This window comes from Erinaceus europaeus, chromosome 1 (assembly GCF_950295315.1).
Source record: "Erinaceus europaeus chromosome 1, mEriEur2.1, whole genome shotgun sequence".
Taxonomy (NCBI): domain Eukaryota; kingdom Metazoa; phylum Chordata; class Mammalia; order Eulipotyphla; family Erinaceidae; genus Erinaceus; species Erinaceus europaeus.
Window position 1 is genome coordinate 39,988,623 of NC_080162.1, and position 22,897 is coordinate 40,011,519.

Sequence of the window (22,897 nt, forward strand, 5' to 3'; positions counted from 1 at the left end):
ACAACCCTGGCCAATCAGCTCTTGAATTAAAGGGTTTAACTCCTATTTAAAATGAAGATGCTTTGAATCCTAACGGCTGAGCGATCGGGAGGACACCGCTCGCTTGGGTTTGAGTCCCGGGTGTGTAAGTGAATACTCCCGAAGGGCAGCTGTGGCTAGCGGGTGAGGTCTCGGGACTCCTTAGCGCGATCAGGGGGTCGGACTGGTCGGAGGAAAGCGGGCTGCGGGGCTGCGGGATTGCGGGGCTACCAAGGGAGGCATGGAGGCACAAGGCCTGTCTCAGAAGCCCTAGTTCCTCACCCCCCCCCCCACTCGCGTCAACTCCTCTACGACGTGGAGTCGCCCTGTAAGGTGCCCCCTTTTATGGGTGAACCCCTTGGGGTGGATGGGGTTGTTGAGGCTTTAGGAGGAAGAGTGAGGAGGCTCGCGGGGATTTCGGATTGGATCCTCCTGTTGGGTGAGGACCTGAGTAAACAAAGTACCGAGGTTTTTTTTTTTTTTTTTTTGCTGCTTTAGAACTTGCATTCCAATGGAGTCAGGGAAATCCGAGGACCAATTAGGGGGAAAAAGCGGCTGCACTAATGAAAAGATATGAAAACAAGCGAGAGAAATAAAACATCAGGGGCTACTTGGCCTTGAACCTCCTTTCTGCCTTTGAATGGAGTAGCCTTTTGTACTGACTTGGTTGAAGAAGGAGCTTCTTCGAGGAGAACGCCAGGGCCACTGCTTCTCAAACCGTAGGCCTGGGGCCACCTGTACTGGGGAAAGCTGGCTAGAAGTGGCAGAGCTAAGCCAGCAAGATCGGGTCATCTGGAGAGGGCAGCAGCTTTGTCAGGTGCTAGACGCGGGTTGGATTCCGGCCCCCACCATAGGGAGGGAACCTTCGGTGTCGTGTCTGTCTCTTTCTCTTATCTGGGTGGGGGAAAAAAAAAAAGCAGGGCAGACCCCCACCAACCAGATGTTCTTAGCAAGTTCTTCAGGTGATCCTGATGTGTCCTTGGGAACTTGTGATGAAGATCCACTTTTAGTCACTTGGGGAAGTTAACACACGAAGCATAGGACTTGTTAGGCCTGGAGTTAGTCTCCATTCGAACAGACACCTTGCTGGTGTAGATGTAGGTACTGTTCTAAACAGCCTTCATTACCTTTTTTTGCCCCCCTCCAAAGACCTGTTTATTAATCTGAGAGAAGAGAACTCTGCACATGCGACGCTGGGGTTCAAACTCGGGACCTAATGCTTCCAAGGCCAGCGCTCTAGCCACTGCACCACCTCAGGCTTTGCTTGTTCTTTGAAGCTCATTTAAAATGTTTTTTTGTTTGTTTAATTCTTTTCAGTAACATACCTTTCATTCCCCTCTTTCCCATCAGCACAGATATCCCCAAACTTTTTGAACGAACAAGGCTAAACTAACTCCATACCCACAGTTCTGCTTTCCTGTTGAGAGAAAAAAAAAAAAATCTCTGGCTGGAACTGATTGGATCCTATGAGGGCCATTGGCCAGGTGACACCTGCATCTAGAGATGAGAATTACCTGGCTAGTGGTCTTCTGGGGCCCTTCCCTTGATATCTGGATCAGAATTTTATCCCATTCTGCTTTTATTCACTCATCCAGAAAAAGGCGAAGCATATTACATTGGAGCAAATGTCTGTAGTTTATGGTGAAAGTAATTCAGTAAATTCCCCTAGGTATATGTAATCTCCTTAGTTAACTACTTGTAATTGTTAGGGAAAGTGAAAGAAAACAGAAATTAATGTTTGAATAACATTTTTTTTTTTTTCCGTTTTGACCAATACACTGTTGGATATAAAGATTTTAAGTTGAGGATGTAGGGCGGTAGCGCAGTGGGTTAAGCTCATGTGACGTGAAGCGCAAGGACCCTTAAGGATCCCAGCTCCAGCCCGGGCCCCCCACCTGCTGAGGAGTCGCTTCACAGGCGGTGAAGCAGGTCTGCAGGTGTCTTACCTATCTTTCAGATGGAGGTATTTTCACTGTGTGTACATGCATGCACACACCCAGAGCACCAATTTAGTGCTAGTTATTTACTGGTAATACTGGGAATTGAATCTGGAACCTCTCCCATACCTTCTAGGTAGGTCCCATGTACTTACTTATACTGCTCTCTCTCCCAGCCCTAGCTTATATTTAAAATGGATGCAAGAGCGGAGGAATTAGCATAATTAAAAAAATTTTATTAGTGATTTATAAAATTATGAGATAACATGGGTATAATTCCACACTATTCCCACCACCAAAATTTTGTGTCACTGGGAATTAGCATAATGTTTATACAAAAGACTTTCATGCTTGAGGTTCTGAAGTCCAAGTTCAGTCCCTAGCACTGTTGTAAACCAGAGCTGAGCAAAGCACTAGTATGTATAAATAATGTATGTGAAAGTATAGTGAGGGGGGAATTACAGGAGTAGAGTCTTACAGGGGACTTGCCACCAAATTTCTTTGTCATTTTAATTATTTTGTGCCTTGGTGAACTTGTTTGGATTCATTTAAGTTCAGTTACTGTATTCTTTGTTCCTCTGAGTACTGTTACGAATTCTTCGATAACTCCTCTCATCATTTGAATCTGTTGAAGTTTTCTCTTGTCAGTGAGCATCCCTAGGACCCCAACTTTGAAGTCTTCATTAGGTGTTTTTTTTTTTTAATTAAATATGTCTTTTTAATTTTTCTATTAACCTTATTTATTTGACAGAGACAGCCAGAAATCGAGAGGGAAGGGAGAGGTAGGGAGAAACACCTGCAACGCTGCTTTAGCACTTGCAAAGTTTTCCCTTTGTAGGTGGGGACCAGGGGCTAGAACCTGGATCCTTGTACATTGTAGTATGTGAGCTCAACCCGGTGCGCCACCATCTGACCCCCATTAGGTAGTTTATATAGCTCTGCTGAATTTGGGTTTCTATGCAAGTTGCTGTCTTGGTCTATCTTTGCATTTGATATCTTTTGTCTTTTTCATGTTTTGATTTTTCTGTGAAAACCAGTACCAGGAGTCTGTTTGAGCAGGTCTGGTCAGTGACCAAGGAGTCACAGTAATAAATGTCTGCAGAAGCTTTATTGTCGAGGTTTTCCGAAACCATAAATTTATGGTTGCAGGTGTATCACAAACTGGTGAGAGGAATCTGGCAGTCTGTACCTATGGTGGTGTTTTTGTGTTCCTTGACCCCTGGGTCTTGTTGTGAGGGGTGCTGAGTTCAGCAGTGTGCTACTTTAAATTGCCTGTAATTGCTAAGTGATTTATGGGTTTTTACTGTTCCAGGCCATTTTCCTTTTTTTTTTTTTTTTCTTCTCAAATAGAGAATATCACTCACTACAGCACCAAAACTTCAATGGTACAGTGTGGGCCAGGCTTGAACTTCGGTGGTGGATATGACAAAGCAAGTACACTATTCAGGTGAACTGTATTGCTGGCCTGTTCCCTTCTTTTTGTCAAATTGTGGACACAGAGTTGTTACAGAGGTGGAGCTGGTCTTGTGGCATACCAGGCAGGCAGCAGCGGCAGGAGCTGGACTGTAGCTGGCAGCAGCAGTGAAGGTGCCTTTTAACAGTGGAAAGGGACTTAGCTAGGCCTGGCTGGGTGGTGGCAGTGGGGGGCAGCCTGTGTGTAGTGGTACTGGTTTGTTCGGGGTGAGTAGCAGTAGTAGAGAGAGGCAGCTGGATTGGACCAGCACATGGAATTTATTTTCTTTGAAGACACTGATTAGAGGGCTGGGCATGAGTTTGGAGAGACAGGTAGTAAATTTATGAAAGGATGTTATGTAAGATACGTACCATGAAGAAAAATAGAGATGGTCCAAAAGAGGGACATATGAGCAGATAGACCTGAATGAAAATAAGTCATACTTGTATTAGGAGCAAGTGCCTTAAATTGTAGAGGGAAATAGAAGTGCAAAGACCCTACTGTAGGGGGCTTCTCTGATGAAAGTTCTGGGTGACTGATAATATAGTAAAGAAAGAGATAGTTAGAATTGTTTGGGACCGGCTGGTGGCACACCTGGTTAAGCGCACATGTTACAGTGTGCAAGGACCCAGGTTCCAGCCCCTGGTCCCCATCTGCAAGGGGCAAGCTTTGCAAGTGGTGAAGCAGTATTGCAGGTGTTTCTCTCTTCCTCTCTCTGCCCCTGCCCACAATTTTGGTGGTCTCTACCCAGTAAATAAAGATATTAATAAAAAAAAAATTAAGTTAGAATTAGTCATGGTCTTCATTCTTTGAGACTTCTTAGGCCTGTATTCCTGGTCTTCAAGTTTGTTTGTTTGTTTATTAGATAGATGGGCAGAGAGATGGAGTGAAAGAGACCACAGCACGAAAGCCTACTTTCACTAGGTTGCACATGTAGCAAAAGCATTACACTGTTCTAGTTTTTTTTAAAAATTTACATATATATATATATATTCCCTTTTGTTGCCCTTGTTTTATTGTTGTAGTAATTATTATTGATTTCGTTGTTGTTGGATAGGACAGAGAGAAAATGGAGAGAGGGGGAGAGACAGATAAGACACCTGCAGACCTGCTTCATCGCCTGTGAAGCGACTCCCCTCCCGGTGGGTTTCGAACTGAGATCCTTTTGCTGGTCCTTGCGCTTTGTGCCACCTGCGCTTAACCCGCTGCGCTACCGCCTGACTCCCCTCAACTGAGCTATTTTACCAGCCCTCTTCAAGTTATCTTAATAAGGATGTTTAGAGCCCTGGAGCTAGATGAGAAACCCTAGCAAGGGAGTAGAAGAATGGAGTGTTTGCATTACTTGGGTGTGGGGGAAGGGGTGGTGGAGGCTGGCTTATTATAGAGTGCAAGACTTGTATGTATGAAGTCCCAGGTATGTTGGTGCCATTCTTTTTTATTTATTTATTTATTTTACCTTTTGTTGCCATATATATATACACACACACATATATATTGTTTTAAATTTATTTTCCCTTTTGTTGCCCTTGTTGATTTTATTGTTGTAATTATTGTCATTGATATCGTTGTTGTTGGAAAGGACAGAGAGAAATAGAGGAGGGGAAGAAGGTAGATAGACACCTGCAGACCTGCTTCACCGCCTGTGAAGCGACTCCCCTGCAGGTTGGGAGCCAGGGGCAGGAACCGGTATCCCTACGGTGGTTCTTGGCTTCACGCCATGGGTGCTTAACCCGCTGCTCTACCGCCCGACTCCCTGCCCTTTTTAAAATTATTATTGTTGTAATTATTGTTGTTATTGATGTCGTTGTTCATAGGACAGAGAGAAATAGAGAGAGGAGGAGAAGACGGGGAGAGAAAGATAGACACCTGCAGACCTGCTTCACCTCTTGTGAAGCGACACCCCTGCACAGGTTGGGAGCTGGGGCTAGAACCCAGATCCTTACGCCTTTGCGATTTGCGTCACGTGCACTTAACCCACTGCGCTACCGCCTGATTCCCATCCTTTTTTTTTTTTTTTTTTTTTTTTTTACCATTGGAACTGGACATAAGAATGGCATCAGCTCTGGCTTATGGTGGTGTGGGGAATTTAACCTGGGGCTTTGGAACCTCAGGCATGAGATTCTCTTTGCATAACCATTATGCTATCTACCCTCACCTTGTTGGTGCCATTCTTATGTCCATCCCCCGCCCCCCAGTCCTGTTTCTATGTCCTCCCCTCAACCTTACCCCCAGGCATGGAAGCAGGCTTATGTACTGATGAAAGTGAGCGATTAGAGAGGTGGTTGAGTCAGTCAGTTCAAGAGTGAAGTTTATCCTACAGGGAAATAGGAGAAATTGATCTTGTGGGGAAAGGTTCTTCCTGAACACTGTACTAAAAGAGAAAACATGGCTCTCTTTATTTGGATTAAAGAAAAAGTATAAAGTTGATGCTTTTCCATCCAGAGCTAAAACCCTGATTAAGCATGGTGACATTAATGAATTGGGTGGATTTATGTTTTTTTTTTTTTTTTTTTCTCTTTTCAGGAATCATGGACAAATTTAAAGAAAACTGTGTCTCAGGGCCTGTTAAGGTAATTGAAAACTCTATAATCTCAACCATGTTAATAAAACCCGAATGAAGATTGGTCTTTATCTGGAATTCTTTCCCTTTTTATTTTTTTTAAGCTTATTTATATAACGAGAGGAAATGAGAATATAACTGGCACCTGCAGTTTTAGGGATCAAACTCTGGACCTCATGCTGCAAGTCCTGTGTTGTACCACTGTGATACCTCCTAGTTTGCATCCCCTTTACTTTGGTTTGTACTTAAAGATCCTTCTTCTGCATTCTTGGTTTTAAAATACACACACACACACACCAGCATTTAATAATGTCCTATAAATTTCCTCATGTTAACTTTTTGCTTTGTGTTTTCTACCAGAGCACTGCTCGGCTCTGGCATATGATGAGGCTGGAGATTGAACCTGGGAACAATGGTACTATCTCCTTGGCCCTCTTCTGCTGTTCAGATATCTGTAGTCTTACACTATATGCAGGATAATTATTCCTAACACTAGATAACACAGCTAATATTTGCCAGTACTTTCTTGCTTTCCAGACTTTAATTTTCTTGCTATAGTTTGGTCATAAGTTCACAGGAATGTTAAACTATATTTTAGTGAACATTTTTGAGGCAGGTTCTTTGTGAGCTACAGGGATCAAAGTGATCAAAAGCACATAGTTTATGAATTAGAAGACCTTAGAGCCCTTTTGAGAAAATGTGTGAGCCACTGCCATGTCCTGTAGATAAGACCTGAGTAAACCCAAAATGGGGTGCTTCTAATTTAAATTGTGATAGGCCAATCAATTCCATGTTTCACCAAGGAAAGATTCCTGTCTCTCATCCCTTTAATGAATATTTGTGGAGCAACTCGATGACTGAATCTCATATACAGATCCTTTAATACAAGTAATCTCCCCAATTGTCTTTTTTTTTTCCTTAGTAAACTTAAGTCATTATTGTGGGTTGGCAAGTAGCGGAATAGTTATTTGTAATATACTTGTAGTAATACTTATAGCTACTTATAATAGTATGATGCAACAGCCTTTCATGTTTGAGGATCCAGAAGTCTGAGGTTAAACTCCAAGTATCACTATAAATCAGAACTGAACAGTGCTCCAGTTTATTAAGAGAAACAAAAAATATTTTCACGTAAGTGAATACTTGCCCTTTTGAGGGAGTGATGGTGGCATGTAATGTGTGAGATGACCCGTTAGAAAATGGCCACCGTGACTGTATTTGAGTCTCAATTATTATGATAAAGGATCATTCAAAAAACTTAAATTCTATGCTTAAGTTTCTTTATCACCACCCACATATATCTATGTTGTAGATGATAATTTTTAGAAGTAACTGACTTCTCACTTAGAAGTTGGAAACATTCCTATTAGTGGACTGGTGATGGTCTTTGAGGCTTCCTCTTTCCAGTACTGCTTCCTCTGGTGAGGGAGGGTTGAAGCCTGTTCATTTTACTTAAATTAGCTTGTCTTAAATTTAAGCCCCTGGTAGCCTACTTAAAAGTATGTAAATAGTATGTTTTGGTAATAACTTCTTAGGGGCCTGCACTTATTTCCTCTTTGTCAGTGTTATTTTGGCTCTGATCCATAAGTATATAGAAAATGAATCAATAGTAAATTATCAGTAGCAATCTTTTTGTATAAAATCTGGAAAATACGAAGAATACACACTGTCTTTTCCACAACTTCCCCACTTGAAGATAACTACAGCTGACTATGTTAATGTATCTTTTTGAAATTTCAGTGGAATTGAAATTTTGGTCTAGTTTCTGTGTTGTAACTTTTGTTAAAAATTCTCAAGTCATTGAGGACTCTTAGTGTCTAATGCTCCCTTCTTTAGCTGGAAGTTTAGTTAATGCACATTTATTAATAGGAGCATGATTTCTTAGTGGTGGGATGTTGAGAGAAGGATCAGGAAATACTCAGGCATTTATTGCAGACATATTTGCTATGTCCTTTGGAAGTGCTGGTTAAAATAATGGTCTCTTTGATCTGTTCTTGACTTGTTTTTTTCTTAAATGACACTATTCTATGATTATTGGTGGTGCCGGGGATCAAATCTGGGATTTGTAACATGCAAGCCCTTTGTACTATTGCGCTATCGCTCCAGCCCCCCTTCCATCTGCTGTGACATTGATTACTTTGTTAAAATAGCAAACAAATTTTATGAATTTCTCAAAATATTAAGCTTTTGTTAATGAAGACCATGAAGTTTATTTTCCCCCACTCCCAACCTAGAGTACATTTCCACTTGGTGATGGTCCAAAACGTGTTCCAGTGGCTCAACATTTTCCTTCTCAGAATCCATTATCTGCAAGCAGTGGCCAAGCTCAGCGGATCTTGTGTCCTTCAAATTCCTCCCAGCGCATTCCTTCACAATCACAAAAGCTTGTCTCCAGCAATAAACCGGTACAGAATCTGAAGCAAAAGCAATTGCAGGCAACCAATGTACCTGGTACTGTCTCTAGGCCTATAAAAAATAACCCAAAGAGCGAGCAACCCCCGCCATCAGCACCTGGTAAGCCAGCTTTGAGATTCACTGGATAGTCATTCTTTATGGTTGCTAGAAAGACAGGTTTGCATATATTTATTTTTAACATTTGGAGTCTTACCTTTTTTATTGAGATGAGTAGAAAATCTGATGTTTGGGCTGACATAGCAGTGTTTCTTGTGACTAGCCTGTGCTAACAATACAGGAACAGATTTCTATCATCATGGAAGAGTTGGACAACTAGGAAGACATCAACTTTATGTCTTTTTTTTTGCTTATATAGTGGGGAGAGGGAGGATGCTTGTAGACACAGTTGGAATCTGCTGGTTCAAAGTTCTGGAGCTGGTGGGGAGTGGATAAACTGAGGGAGACTATGGTGAGGTCATGTTTGGTGCTGCTGGTTGTATTAAGGAGTGGGGCTTTAAGCTCTGCATTGGGAAGCTGCTAAAGAGCATTTGAGCAGAGCACATATAGCTCAACCTGATCTGAGGGAAGCTTTTGGATCAAAGATGGCAGTAGAGTAGTATAGATCTCAACAGATCTATATACCAGCTATTGAGTGTTCACACACAACAAGCTCTGAGAGAAGTGCTACTTTAAAAAAAAAAATTTTTTTTTTAACCAGATCAGCTACGGTGCAGGTGGTGCAGGGGATTGAACCTGGGACTTCAAAGTGTTTCTTTTATCAACGTGGTCTAACTCAATTCTTGTAATCCTCTCAGGACGGTAGGGTTGCAAATTTAGGTTTTTTTTTTTTTTTTTTTTTTTTTTAAGCTAAGAGTCAGACACTATTTTCTTTTCCCAAGAATGGCCAGGAAGGAGAAGTACACATTTGAGAGTTCATTTGGGATGCAAACTTGATAGAACTAGACACTGGAGATGAGTGAAGAGTTTAGAGGTGGTTATGTTGATTGTATTAGCTGAGATAATCATGGAAGAGGGGAACCTAGCCTGAGCCTGTATTCAGGTATCTGAGTTGAAACATACTATTAATTTGACATGTTGAAGATCGATAAATGTAAACATCCCATATTTGTTTCATGACTATTGGAATAGTTATTTATCGTAAAGTACCTTGTGATGCAGTTGGTTTGTTGAAAATTTTGCTATATTGCTAGCTACCATTTTTCTTTTTTGAACACTTTTTAAAAAAATATTTTATTTTCCTTTTTGTTGCCCTTGTTTTTTATTGTTGTTGTTGTTGATGTCGTCATCGTTGTTGGATAGGACAGTGAAATCGAGAGAGGAGGGGAAGACGGGGACAGAAAGACACCTGTGGACCTGCTTCACTGCCTGTGAAGCAACTCCCCTGCAGGTGGGGAACTGGGGGCTCGAACCGGGATCCTTCCGCTGGTCCTTATGGTTTGCGCCATGTGTGCTTAACCCGCTGCGCTACCACCCGACTCCCAGCTACCATTTTCTACTTTTTCTCTTGCCAACTATTGGGTTGTCATAAAAGTCATGATGTGGGAGTCGGGCTGTAGAGCAGAGGGTTAAGCGCAGGTGGCGCAAAGCACAAGGACCGGCATAAGGATCCCGGTTCGAGCCCCGGCTCCCCACCTGCAGGGGAGTTGCTTCACAGTTGGTGAAGCAGGTCTGCAGGTGTCTATCTTTCTCTCCTTCCTCCTCTCTGTCTTCCCCTCCTCTCTCCATTTCTGTCTGTCCTATCCAACAACAACAACAACAATAATAACTTCAACAATAAAACAACAAGGGCAACAAAGGGAATAAATAAAATAAAATAAATATTTAAAAAAAAAGTCATGATGTATTTTTCTATGCAAAAATGTGTCATGACTTTTACAATAACCCAATAGTATAATGGGAGGGTGGCTGCCTTGTGTTTTGTTACACATTGTTGATAATCTGTATGTAGCATATGAACAGTTGACTGGTCTTACTAGTGGATAAAAAATGATAAAGTAAGACCTTCTCTTAGATAGGAAGATTGGCTAAGAAGTTTTCCTACTGAAGTGAGCTTCAGGGAGAATCAGTAATCTTTGACCTAACAGAAATCCTGTAAAGATTTCATATAGTGGGAGGCAGTTTTAGTGTTTACTATTAAATCCTCACTGTTAAACCTTCATCCATTGGTTCTTGCAACTGCAATTTTAAGTAAGCTGTAATGGAGAGCAGATTCTTGAATAACATTGTTCAGTGTCATCTACCAGAATTGTTTACTCATCGGTATTACAAAAAATACCCTGCTGAAGATTGATATTTACAGATCTGCTGTAGTAGTCTATTTTATATAAATAGGAAACAGATTAAATAGGCCAGATCTACTATTCTGGACATATTAATATTTTTGTGACCACTCTTTGATTTACTTTTTAACTTACTTTTTTAAAACTTATTTCAGGAAATAACCCTGAAAAGGAATTGGCATCCAAGCAGAAAAATGAAGAATCAAAAAAGTAAGTGTTATTCATGAAGTTCTGTATTCCCATTCTGTGGTGATTAGGCTGCATATTTAGTTATGAGAACTAAAAAAAAAAAAAACCTATATATTTTTTTCAAAGAAAGAAGGAAATTTTAAGGATAGATGTTTGCTAAGAATTCTTGTTTCTTAATTCCTCTTAGAAAAAGCCCTTGGTCCATGCTCCCAGAGGGATAAAGAATAGGAAAGTTACCAGAGGAGGGATGGGATGTAGAGTTTTGGTGGTGGGAACTGTGTGGAGTTGTACCCCACTTATCCTATGGTTTTTGTCTCTTTCCTTTTTATAAATATAAATATAAATTATATATATATATATAAAATAAAAAGTTTTTATTAATCAGTTCTAGAAATACATAAAGTAAAAGTTGATTTCTACTTTCAGAAGTAATCATTACATATGTGTGCTTCCATACTTTTTTCCTATTTTTACAGAAGTGCAGTTTTTTAAATAAAATGGTCATGGTGCAGAACTCTATATATCTTTCATATGTGTATGTATAGCATATTTACATATATATAACTATAAATATTTTAATAGTATTAATACCATTATTATTATTTTTTACTATGAAACATGAATCGTATATTCTCTAGATAGCTTCTAGTAAATTTTATTAATATCTGAGCCAGGAATGAATGAATCCTAGATTTTTTTTTCCTTTATATGCCTAAAGGAGGTTTTCTGAGAATCGAAATTCAGTGGGTCTTATTCCATCCCTCTTCCAGAGTGATTTTTCCACCCCAATGAGTATTTCTGTAGGTAGAGGTTGAAATTATAGTTAATTTAAAGGATGGTCATAGATATGTTCTGAAGCATTCTCTCCCCCCTTCCCTTATTGGGAGTTTTAATAGTCGACACAGTAAAATGCAGTAGTTGATACATGTGTAAAACTTCTCAGTTTTCCACATAACACTCTAAGCCCCCAGGTAGGTCCTTCTCTGCCATCATGTTCCAGGACCTGAACACTCCCCCGACCCCAGAGTCCTTTACTTTGGTGCAATACACCAGCTCCAGTTCAAGTTCTGTGTTTTCCCCCTTCTATTCTTATGTTTAACTTCTGTCTATGAGTGGATTCATTCCATATTCATCCTTCTTTCTAGCTTATCTTACTTAACATGATTCCTTAAAGCCCCAAGATGATGTGACAAAGGTGAATTCACCATTTTTAATAGCTGACTACTATATCTATCTATCTATCTATCTATCTATCATCTATCTATCTATCTATCTATCTATCTATCTATCTATATCATAGCTTACTCAGCTACTGATCTGTTGGACACTTGGGTTGCTTATGAAGCATTCATGACTTCTCTAATTATCTGATCTTTTTTATGTTTTTTTAAGTTTGGTGTTACTAGGGCTATAGTCCTATATTTAATATTGCATTTGGTTAGTTTCCATTTAGTGATTCTATTGGGGTGGGCTGAGGTGGGGTGGGTGGGTAATTTTGTGATGACTCATTTATTGTAGTTATTGACTTGATTTGTCTAGAGGATACTTGCTGAATGATAGCTTTGAATGTAAGATTACTTATAGAATGTGTCTACTAACATTTTTAGAAAAGACTTGTTTCCACACTTTAAAATGTTCCAATTTTTTCACAGAAGGCAATGGGCTTTAGAAGATTTTGAAATTGGCCGCCCACTGGGTAAAGGAAAGTTTGGTAATGTTTATTTGGCAAGAGAAAAACAAAGCAAGTTTATCTTGGCTCTTAAGGTGTTATTTAAAGCTCAACTGGAAAAAGCAGGAGTTGAACATCAGCTGAGAAGAGAAGTTGAAATACAGTCCCACCTTAGGTAAGTTTTCAAATTGATGTTCAAAAGAATGGAGTACAAAATTGAGTTCTTAATAATTATAACCCCCTGCCTCTCTTTTTTAAAAAATTAAAAAAAATTTTTTTAACCAGAGCACTATTCAGCTCTGGCTTAAAGTGGTAAAAGGGATTGAACCTGGGACCGCAGGCATGAAAGTCTTTTTGCATATCTGTTAGGCTATTTCCCTAACCATCAACCAATTTTTAAAAATTTCTTTTTTTTCAAGAAAGTATGCTTTATAGTATCATAATGAGTGATTAAATCTGTCCTGTTTCAAAGATTTATGTAGTTTAAGTGCTGTGATTCATAAACTATTTTAATGTTTTGTTAGTGGAATATTTTATGTAAGATTTTTGGTGTGTAAGATTTTTGGTGTGTGTCTAAGGTGAATGCCATTCTTACGCTTGAGCTCTCAAAAGTTGAAAAATGGCAGCATGTAGACTGACTTTGGTCAGTGGGTAGAGATTTTTCCATATAGTACTTTTAAAAATTTGAATCAGTTACTAATACTTACACTCCTGGCATTAAACTAGAGGTCCATTAATACTTTGAAATTTCTAAACAGCAATGCTGATATATGTAGTTTACTAGGAGTGGTTCTCTAGTTTTGAGATCCTTAAATGGGCCAGAGATGGGTCTATAACCAGGACCACTTTTCACCCTGGTTTCACATGAAGAATTTATTTGACATTTAGCTCATATATATTTATTGGGGGATTAATATTTCACTGTTGACAGTAAATACAAATCCCCACTAGGTTCTCTGCCATCATGTTCCAGGACCTGAACCCTCCCACCAACCCACCCCAGAGTCTTTTACTTTGGTGCAATATGTCAACTCCGGTCCAAGTTCTGCTTAGTGTTTTTTCTTCTGATCTTGTTTTTCAACTTCTGTCTGACTGAGATCATCCCATATTCATCCTTCTGTTTCTGACTTCTCTCACTTAATGTTAAGTGAGATTTCTTCAGGCTCCATCCAAGGTGGGCTGAAAACGGTGAAATCACCATTTTAATGGCTGAATAGTATTCCATTGTGTATATATACCACTTGTTCAGCTACTCATCTGTTGTTGGACACCTGGGTTGCTTCCAGGTTTTGGCTATTACAAATTGTGTTGCTATGAACATAGGTATACCCTTTTTTTTTTTTTTTTATGGTTATGTTTTGTTCCTTAGCTCATATTCTAGTTGTTGTAGGCATGGGTATGTTTATACTTTTGTTTCTTGGCAGGCATCCAAATATTCTCAGACTGTATGGTTATTTTCATGATGCTACTAGAGTTTACCTAATTCTAGAATATGCACCTCTTGGAGCCGTTTATAGAGAACTCCAGAAACAGTCCAAATTTGATGAACAGAGAACTGCAACTGTAAGTTATTATGTACTGTTCAATCTCGCTTTGTATATTTTCTATTCTAGTCCCTAGAATTGGTCACTTACCTGGCCTTCTCCTTTTGAAAAACATTTTATTTGTTAATGAAAGGACCAGACTATCACTCTGTCATACTCGATGCTGCTGAGTGAATTCCATACTTCATGCTCGAAAGTCCAAGGTTCTAACCACTGCACTATGTTCAGGCTGTGCCCTATTTATTTATATTTTAAAGATTTTATTTATTTATTCATGAGAAAGAAAGGAGGAGCGAGAGAGAACCAGATACTACTTTGGCACTTGTGCTGCTGGGGATTCAACTCAAGACCTCATGCTTGAGAGTCTAGTCCTTTATCAGTTGTGCCACCTCCCAGACCACCCCTATTTAATTTTATTTATTTATTTATTTATTTGTTTATTTATTTATTTGTTGGACATTAAGCCAACCCCCTCCTCCCCCCCTGCTCCATTGCTGATACTATGGCCATTAGATAAAAAGAAACGGGGTGATGTCGGGCAGCCCCCCTGCTCCATCCTCCATTGCTGACACTATGGCCTATTTACATAATCATTGTTTTGCCTGAAAGATTCCTCACCCATTCCTTTGATCTATCTTCTTTCTACCTTGAGACCCACCCTGCCTGCAGGGTAACATTAATCCCACCAGTTAAAATCATCCCAACAGTTGTTAAGGAAGTTCCCAGTTTCCTTTTTCCACCCCCTTTTCCTAGCCATTTCCATTTCCGACTTGCCACTTCCAGTTTTATCCTATAAGGCCACTTCTGTTTCTGGTTTCTCTCTCTTCCTCTTTTCTGCATCCTGACCTAGAGGAGGGCAGGTGTGCAGGGGGAGGTGGATGCTGGCTATTGGTTTTGGGCTCCATGTGACTTAACCCGTTGCACTCATGCCTGACTCTAGGGTGTCCTCATGAATAACGAATTGTATTACCACTCCGCCACGAGTTCCTGGTCTCTCTCTCCTGTGAAGCTAGCCCGGCATTTATTTATCTATTTACTTACTTACTTGCCACCAGGATTTTATTTCATTTCGTTTTATTTTATTTCCACCAGGATTACCCTTGGGCTCGGTGCCTACACAATGAGTCCAGCATTCCTGGCAGCCTTTTTTTTTTTTGTCCCTTTTTATTTTTTCTTTCTATTTTTAATTGATAGGAGAGATAGAAATTGAGAGGGGAGGGGAATATAGAGATATCTACAAACCTGCTTCACAACTCGTGAAGCATCCATTCTGCAGGTGGGGAGTGTAGACTTGAGCTCCAGTCCTTGTGCATGGTAATGAGGGCGCTTAACTGGGTCCACAACCACACAGCCCCTATACTTTTTTTTTATATATATATTTATTCCCTTTTGTTGCCCTTGTTGTTTTATTGTTGCAGTTTCTATTGTTGTTATTGACGTCACTGTTAGATAGGACAGAGAAATGGAGAGAGGGAAAGACGGGGAGAGAAAGACACCTGCAGGCCTGCTTTACTGCCTGTGAAGCAACTCCCCTGCAGGTGGGGAGCCGGGGTTGGGGGGGGCGGCGATGGGGCTCAAACCAGGATCCTTACTCAGGTCTTTGCACTTTCCACCACCTGCGTTTAACCCACTGCGCTACCACCTGACTCCCGATTTTTTAAATTATTTTTTTAATTGCCACTAGGGTTATCCCTGGGGCTCAGTGTCAGCACTATGAATCCACTGCTCTCGGCAGTGATTTTTTTCTTTTTTCTATTTCGTTTGATAGGACGGGGATATTAAGAGGGGAGGAGATAGAGGAGCAAGAGAGAAAGACAAAAACTTTTAGACCTGCTTTACCATTTGTGAAGTGTTCTCCCTGCATATGAGGACTAGGGGCTCTAGCCAGAGTTTTTGTGCATGGTAATGTGTACACTCAACCAAGTGCTCCACCGCCTAGCCCCATGTCCTACTCCTTTTTTTGGAAAATTTAATTAGAAACCAAGATTTGACTGCTAGATGTTTAGGTCACCACTGAAGTGTCATAAATTCCAGGTTCTTGGCTGACACAGTAAGGAACCGTGTATAGTCATCCATGCCTGTAATATATGTTTAATTTCTATATCTACTTGTATCTACATTAGTCAAAACTGGAGTCCATTTCCACATGGATCAATTTATCTTCTTGAGTATCCACAACTTCTCATTTCTCTGATATTGAAAAACCTGAATTCTATCATCCATTAATCCAGTTTTAGTTTACATAGTAGTGATACCAGAATTGTTAACGAGTTACCCTTGGGAAACTACTGTATTTTTTCTCTTTGTCCTTTCCTCCCTTACCCCCTCCCTCCCTTTCTTTTCCCATCAGGATTATCTCGAGCTCAGTACCTGTGAGGGAATAATTCCTCTTGTTGTGGCTTTAACCAGATTAATTTTGGGGGGCCAGGTAGTGGTGTATCCAGTTAAGTGCACACAGTTACCATACATAAGGACCTGAGTTTGAGCCCCTGCTTCCTACCTGCAGGAGGGAAGCTTTATAAGTGTTGGAGAGGCCTGAGGTCTGCAGGTGTCACTCTTTTCTCCCGCTACCCTCTCAATTTCTATCTGTCCTATCAAATAAGAGAAAGCAAAAAAAAAAAAAAATTTAGAGAAATATGATTGCTAGGAGAGGTGTATTCGCGTGGGCATGGAACTCTAGTGATAACCCTGGTGACAGAAAAAAAAAATTTTTTTCCCTTTTGGATAGGGGGTTAGGCAGAGAGAAAGGAAGGAGAGAGAAAGTGACAGAACAGAAACCTGCATCATTGCTGCATCACTTTTGAAGCTTTCCCTCTGCAGCTGGGGACTGGGAGCTTGAACTGGTGCTCTTCCACATGGTAACATAATGTGCTCTACTGGGTGTGCCATCACATGGCCTTCAATATTTCATTTTTCTTTTTTTATTACTGAAAACACATCCATAGTATGAATGCACCTCATTTTGTCCCTTCCACTATTAAAGAGCTTCTAGTTTTTGGTGATTCTGAGTGAATTTACAATAAATATATGTGTGCAGGTTTGTGTGCAATGGATGAAATCACACCACTGTTACTGAAGGGCCCCGCTGAGGACATAACTGTTTTGAACTTGACTATTTCTTTGGAATCTCTAGAAATAGAGATCTATGTTCTTTGCCTTTAAAAATAGTTAATCAAATAGTTTGACAATATTTACACTAATCAGTTTTCACTAGTCCAGATGAAATTTATTTGGTGTACAGAGATAGATTATTTAAACAAAATAAGACTAGTTCTTTGTAGATTCCTTGTAGTAAGCATGAAAAGGCCTATATATACACTTATTTTCCTTTTCTGATTAATTCAAAGAAAAGTGCTAGGGACTTTTCCTGTATCCGTAGTACCATGTGAGAGGTGTGGAGGAAACAGCTACCATAGCTCTGACTTAATACATGTCATGATTTGAGCAGAGGAAACCCACCTGTCTTTTTTATATGCTCTGAAGTGTGGTTAGCTCAAATGGTTTACCTTCACTTTTTGTTTACTAAATTTTGGTCTCTGGCGCTTACCTAGGGGAAAAAAATACTATCCTATTTTGGCAATGTCACTTGTTTAGCAAAATAACGTTCAATTCTATCAGTTACTTTGGAAAAGTCAAACTTACACAGAACTAGATATATTCTGGCAGTGTACTAAAAATTCTTGTCTATATTTTAAACAAGTTTTGGACTTAACTTGCTAGATCCTCCTTTACTTGAGATGAAAGTAAAAGCAAAAGTACTGATTCAAATGCTGTAAAGCTAATATAGAACCTGAAATTTAACATATCTAACATGCCAACATACCTGCCTTTAGTTTGTGTTGTTTAGGATTATCCCTGCCCCACCCTTACCCCATGTACATTTTTAGCTTTTTGTTGTAATTTTTTAAAAGAGAATTTGCTATACAGTATTTAAAAGATTTTAAACTTCAAGAAACAATATATTGGGCCAGGAAAATAGATCACATGGATAGTATCCCTGCTTTGCTATGAGAATTACCTAGGTTTAAACCCAGCCCCTACCACATTAAAGTTAACTTGGATGCTAGTGTCTATCCCTGTGTCTGTCTCTGTCTCTCTGAAAAGTTGACCCAGAGTGGTGATGCCCTAGTAAGGACAAAATAAACAGAATAAAATTCATTTAATCTAATGCACATATTACATATATTTGTATGCAAGTTTGCTTGTCTAGGTAGTACCAGTTTTTCAATAGTCTTAATTCATTGCTGCTGGGGCATAAATTGCCATGTATGGATATAGTTATAGTTGATTGTATTTTATTTTCTCTTCAGTAATATCACAACTATTCTTACTAACTTTGTAACTACACTTGCATTTCCATACTAAACACTACAGATACTAGGGTTTCATGTTAAACTATTAAAGTTGACTTTTTTGAGTCATCAGTTGTCTCTAGATTTTGCTTTAAAATCTTAAAAACTTAAAATCTATGTTGTGTCCTTCCAGAAGAGATTGTCTAAAATTGTTATGTAAAGTCTAAAACAGATTTTTAATTTTATTTTAATAGTATATCACAGAATTGGCAGATGCCCTGTCTTATTGTCATTCAAAGAGAGTTATTCATAGAGACATTAAGCCAGAGAACCTGCTCCTTGGGTCAGCTGGAGAACTTAAGATTGCAGATTTTGGGTGGTCCGTACATGCCCCATCTTCCAGGTATGTAATTCAAGAAGTGGATTTGTTTGGTTTAGCAGGAAACTTTGGGGCTTAATGATGAGCTAAATAGTAAAGTTTGTGAGAGCAGATGTGTGCAGAATTGGGGCAGGTAACTTAGAAACATTCTGAGTGATTCAGACCTGATAATAATAGTCTTTAAGAACATTTTGTTCTGTAATTTTTTACTTACTGCATCCTAATCTTTGGGTTAAAGATGCCTAGTGCTGTTGGAGTCTAATGAAACACAACATCAAGAAAACAAATGATAAGTATGACAGAACTGAAGAGCAGGAGGTACAGAAAGCAGTAACTCTTGATCCTAACTTGATGGTGAGGTAGAGTCTGAACTTCTTGAACCAGAACATAAAAGATGCAGAGTGTACCTACCATGTGTAAAGATCTAGAGTTAAGTTATTCAGGGAACTTTTAAAAACCAAATTAGTTTGGAAGTAACAGTCAGCATTTCAATTAAAGATTCTGTAGTCACCTTGTTAATAGACTAAGCCCTTCCTTGTTCTTTCATAAACCAGAGAGATCTGTCCAATGAAAAATATCAAATGTTAAGTGAATTTTGCAAATAAGAGCTAAAATACTATTTTTTTTTTTTTAAATTAAAATGAATTGGGGCTTCACTGCTCCTGGCTGATTTTTTTGGATGGTTGGATGGATGGATGGTAGGTACTGCACTAACACTTCCTCCATTGTGCTGAGGGTCTGGCTTAAATCTTGGTGGCACATGTTACAAATCAGGCATATTATCCTGGTTAGTTTACTTGCTGGCCCTCTCTATTCTTTCAAAATTTAGTTTAAATAAGTGTTTGAAACGTTTTGCAATGTGGAACATTTTATACATTTAGTGATAAGATTGTTACTTTGGGGTAGTACTAAAAAGTTATAGACAGAATACTTTTGGAAATTTACTGAGTCTAGAATGATGGTGGAAAGGCCGGGTGGTGGTACACCTGATTTGAGTGCATGTGTTATCATGTGCACAGTCCCAGATTCAAGCCACTGGCCTCTACCTGAACGGGGGAAGCTTCGTGTGTGGTGAAGCAGTGCTGCAGGTATCTTCCTAGTTCCCCTTTCCTCTCAATTTCTGTCTCTATGTAATAAAATGAAAAGAGAATGAGTGAGTCTTGTTTTTGTTAACAGACTACTTTTTGTTGTTGAACCTGGGCTTCACTGCCCTGGGCCGGCTTTTTCAAGTATAGGGAAACCGGGTGGGAGAGAGATCACAGCACTGAAGCTTCCCTCAGTGTGCTGTAGTTCCTCCCATGTAGTATACCAGGGTCTTGATCCTGGGTCATGCACATGGGAAGCCGTCAGTTTCCCAGGTGTGTCTCACTGCCCATTAAGACTACTTTTGCTTTTGGCAGCACATTAAATCTGCTGCCACAGTCTATTTACTGAATTGGTTTTATACTGGGAGCTGTTGGCACTTGGTAAAGCAGTGACGAAGAACTGTATGTAGACTTCATGCAATTGCATGGCTAAATTGGACCTTGTTTGGTAATGTCATTGTAATAAGCAAGACAATTTAGCCTCTCCTTTTGTAAAAAAGACATTTATTATGTGATGTCGTTAGTAACTTCAAGCCACTGCCCAAATGTTCATCAAAAGAACTCCTCAAGTATTGTACATTTTAATTTGAAAGCCTGATTCAGTCCATCTTCATTTCATTGATGAACTGGGGTGGGGAGGGGTGATGTGAAATGTCGAAGTAATTCCTTAATCCTAAGGTACCATTCATTCGCATATTTGTGTATTTACTGGGTACCAAGCATAGGGAACATGCCCCTAACACCTACTGACCCATATCCTTGGTCCACCTCCCCCGCCCCCAACTCTCCTAGTAGTTCCATGGCAAAGAATAACTGATATGAACTAGTATGATTTTTGCTTTTATTCAGGGCCAATACTTAACAGTTTGACATTTGGACTATGACTTTTTGTGTTTGAAACTTAAATAGCTTGTATATATGATACTTTGTCCTTGAATGTTTCCATATGTATCTCCTCAAAACAATGATTTCCCCCCCTTTTTGAAATTTAAATAATCACCACCATTATCATGTCTAAGGAAATGAACAGCCTTATTATTTTAAGTCATGTTCAATTTTCCAGTTTCATAAAAATTTATCTTGCTCTTTTAAAACAGAATTCAGCTAAGGCTCATATATTATATTTTCTCATACGTCATAGTTTAGACCAATCTCTTCATAATTTTTTAAACTATTCTAAATTGTGGTATTACTTAATTTTCCTTCCTTTTTTTTTTTTTTTTTTAATGTTCTGAAAACTGGAAGCTAGGCTTAAAGGCTTGGAGAATATTTCTAGTAAGAACATTTCATAGGTCACTCCCAAAACTTCAGTACCAAATTTTTGTTAAACAATGTGTTGATCAGAAGTCAGCATGTACCTATCACTCTAAACCTAGTACTTTCAGTGGGATGATTTTTTTTGTTCCCAGTCATTAATGTCATCTGTTTATTTAACATCTTAGCATATCTGTAATATACAAAGAAAATAAGAACTCACAATTGTATTTACATAGTGAACTTTGTACAACTTTTTCACTCATTTATGAAGGTTCTGGAGTTGGACAATTTCAGGGTGCAGCTTGGTTCCTAGCTGTGTGATACTGCATTTCTTTAATTTTCTAAAAATAAGGGATTTATAATACTATACTATATATACATACATATATTTATGTGTATATACACATACATATGTACTAGTACTTGCTTCATAGCACAGGATCTCTTAGGAAAAGTGCCTAAGCACTCAATGTTCACATGCCTTTCAGTTATTGTTAAAAGAAAATCAGAAGCACAACAACCTAAGCCCTCCTCTGTTTTTAGGAGAACCACTCTTTGTGGCACACTGGACTACTTGCCCCCTGAGATGATTGAAGGCCGAATGCATGATGAAAAGGTGGATCTCTGGAGCCTTGGGGTTCTTTGCTATGAATTTTTAGTTGGGAAGCCTCCTTTTGAGGCAAGCACATACCAGGAGACCTACAAAAGAATATCACGGGTAAGATAGGAAAGGATCTATCCCTTGTTAAAATACTTCATTAGCCTTAACTATGATTTGAGTATTCATACTATTCTCTCTGATCTAACTTTTGTGACTATTACTTAATGTATTCCAGGTTGAATTCACATTTCCTGATTTTGTAACAGAGGGAGCCAGAGACCTTATTTCAAGACTGTTGAAGCATAATCCCAGCCAAAGGCCAACTCTAAAAGAAGTACTTGAACACCCTTGGATCACAGCAAATTCATCAAAACCACCAAACAGCCAAAAAAATAAAGAACTAACTAGCAAAGAATCAACTGGGAAAGAATCTTAAGACTCTTGCAGGGATAAAACTCTTGAGCCATGTCTATGTAATTTGTCAGGAATAGGCTGCTGAAATTCATCTTACTTTGACTGCCTGCAGTCTAGAATGTTCCAGAAATGATTTCTTTTTTTCCTTTTTCCCAAATGGAGCTGGCAGTACTTTGTCCTCCCCATTCCGGATTTCCACTTCAAGTTTAACACTCTAAAGTGAAAGAAGCCATAAGAAGCATGCCGACTTTACTGGTTTTCATAATCCAGAGACAAGGTTTAGTCACCCTATAGCCTGTTTTACCTACGGCATCCTTCTGGAAGGCAAACTGACTGTGGGACAATTAGCCACTTTACCCGGACTTGATCAGTTAGAGCTGTGCAATAACCTTCCAAATAGCTAAGTATGCGTGTAACTTATTGGGTGACCAAGCCTAGTAAAGCTGTCAGAATGAATATGTGGTTCTTCCTTTTAAATGTTAAAATAAAGTTTTGCATTTTCTGTTTTCATGCATTCCTTTGGGAATATTTTTAGCTTCTGTCCAAAGCCTGAACATCTAGTCTAGCTAACTTACCTCTTACCTGAGACTTGACATAGGATACCTGCTTGACTTCCATCTCAGGACTTTGTTGGGATACAGACAATACTTGTCTTTCAGCTATTTCTAAATGTTAGAAATTACACAGAGCCATGGCATATGTGTAAACTTTTACAAATACATCTAGGATACATAGTTAAACCCCACAGGTACCTTGTGCCACTTGTTCATTGCTAGCCTTGAAACAGTCAAGTGCCAGACGAGCT

General features: G+C 39.3%; 1 protein-coding gene across 10 annotated transcripts; it reads left to right on the forward strand.

Annotated features, from left to right (window-relative positions):
- Positions 1–17: 17 nt before the first annotated feature.
- On the forward strand, positions 18–22,598 carry AURKA (aurora kinase A). 10 transcript variants are annotated; one of them, XM_060185025.1, is made up of 9 exons: positions 18–120; positions 5,932–5,978; positions 8,203–8,482; positions 10,818–10,872; positions 12,504–12,695; positions 13,945–14,083; positions 18,611–18,759; positions 21,621–21,795; positions 21,914–22,598. In XM_060185025.1, the coding sequence occupies exons 2-9, from the start codon at positions 5,937–5,939 to the stop codon at positions 22,112–22,114; spliced, it is 1,233 nt and encodes a 410-aa protein (XP_060041008.1). In that variant the 5' UTR covers positions 18–120; positions 5,932–5,936; the 3' UTR covers positions 22,115–22,598. The 10 variants fall into 10 exon arrangements, with proteins under 10 accessions (XP_060041008.1, XP_060041004.1, XP_060041043.1 ...); XM_060185021.1 differs by having other exon boundaries at positions 20–124; XM_060185051.1 differs by having other exon boundaries at positions 39–124; positions 8,266–8,482.
- Positions 22,599–22,897: the final 299 nt, after the last annotated feature.

Excerpts from the sequence above, each read along its gene's own strand:
- AURKA (XM_060185025.1), top strand. The coding sequence starts at position 5,937 with ATGGACAAATTTAAAGAAAACTGTGTCTCAGGGCCTGTTAAG. Across the intron at positions 8,483-10,817 it reads ACCCCCGCCATCAGCACCTG|GAAATAACCCTGAAAAGGAA; the intron begins GTAAGCCAGCTT and ends AACTTATTTCAG. Across the intron at positions 21,796-21,913 it reads CCTACAAAAGAATATCACGG|GTTGAATTCACATTTCCTGA; the intron begins GTAAGATAGGAA and ends AATGTATTCCAG.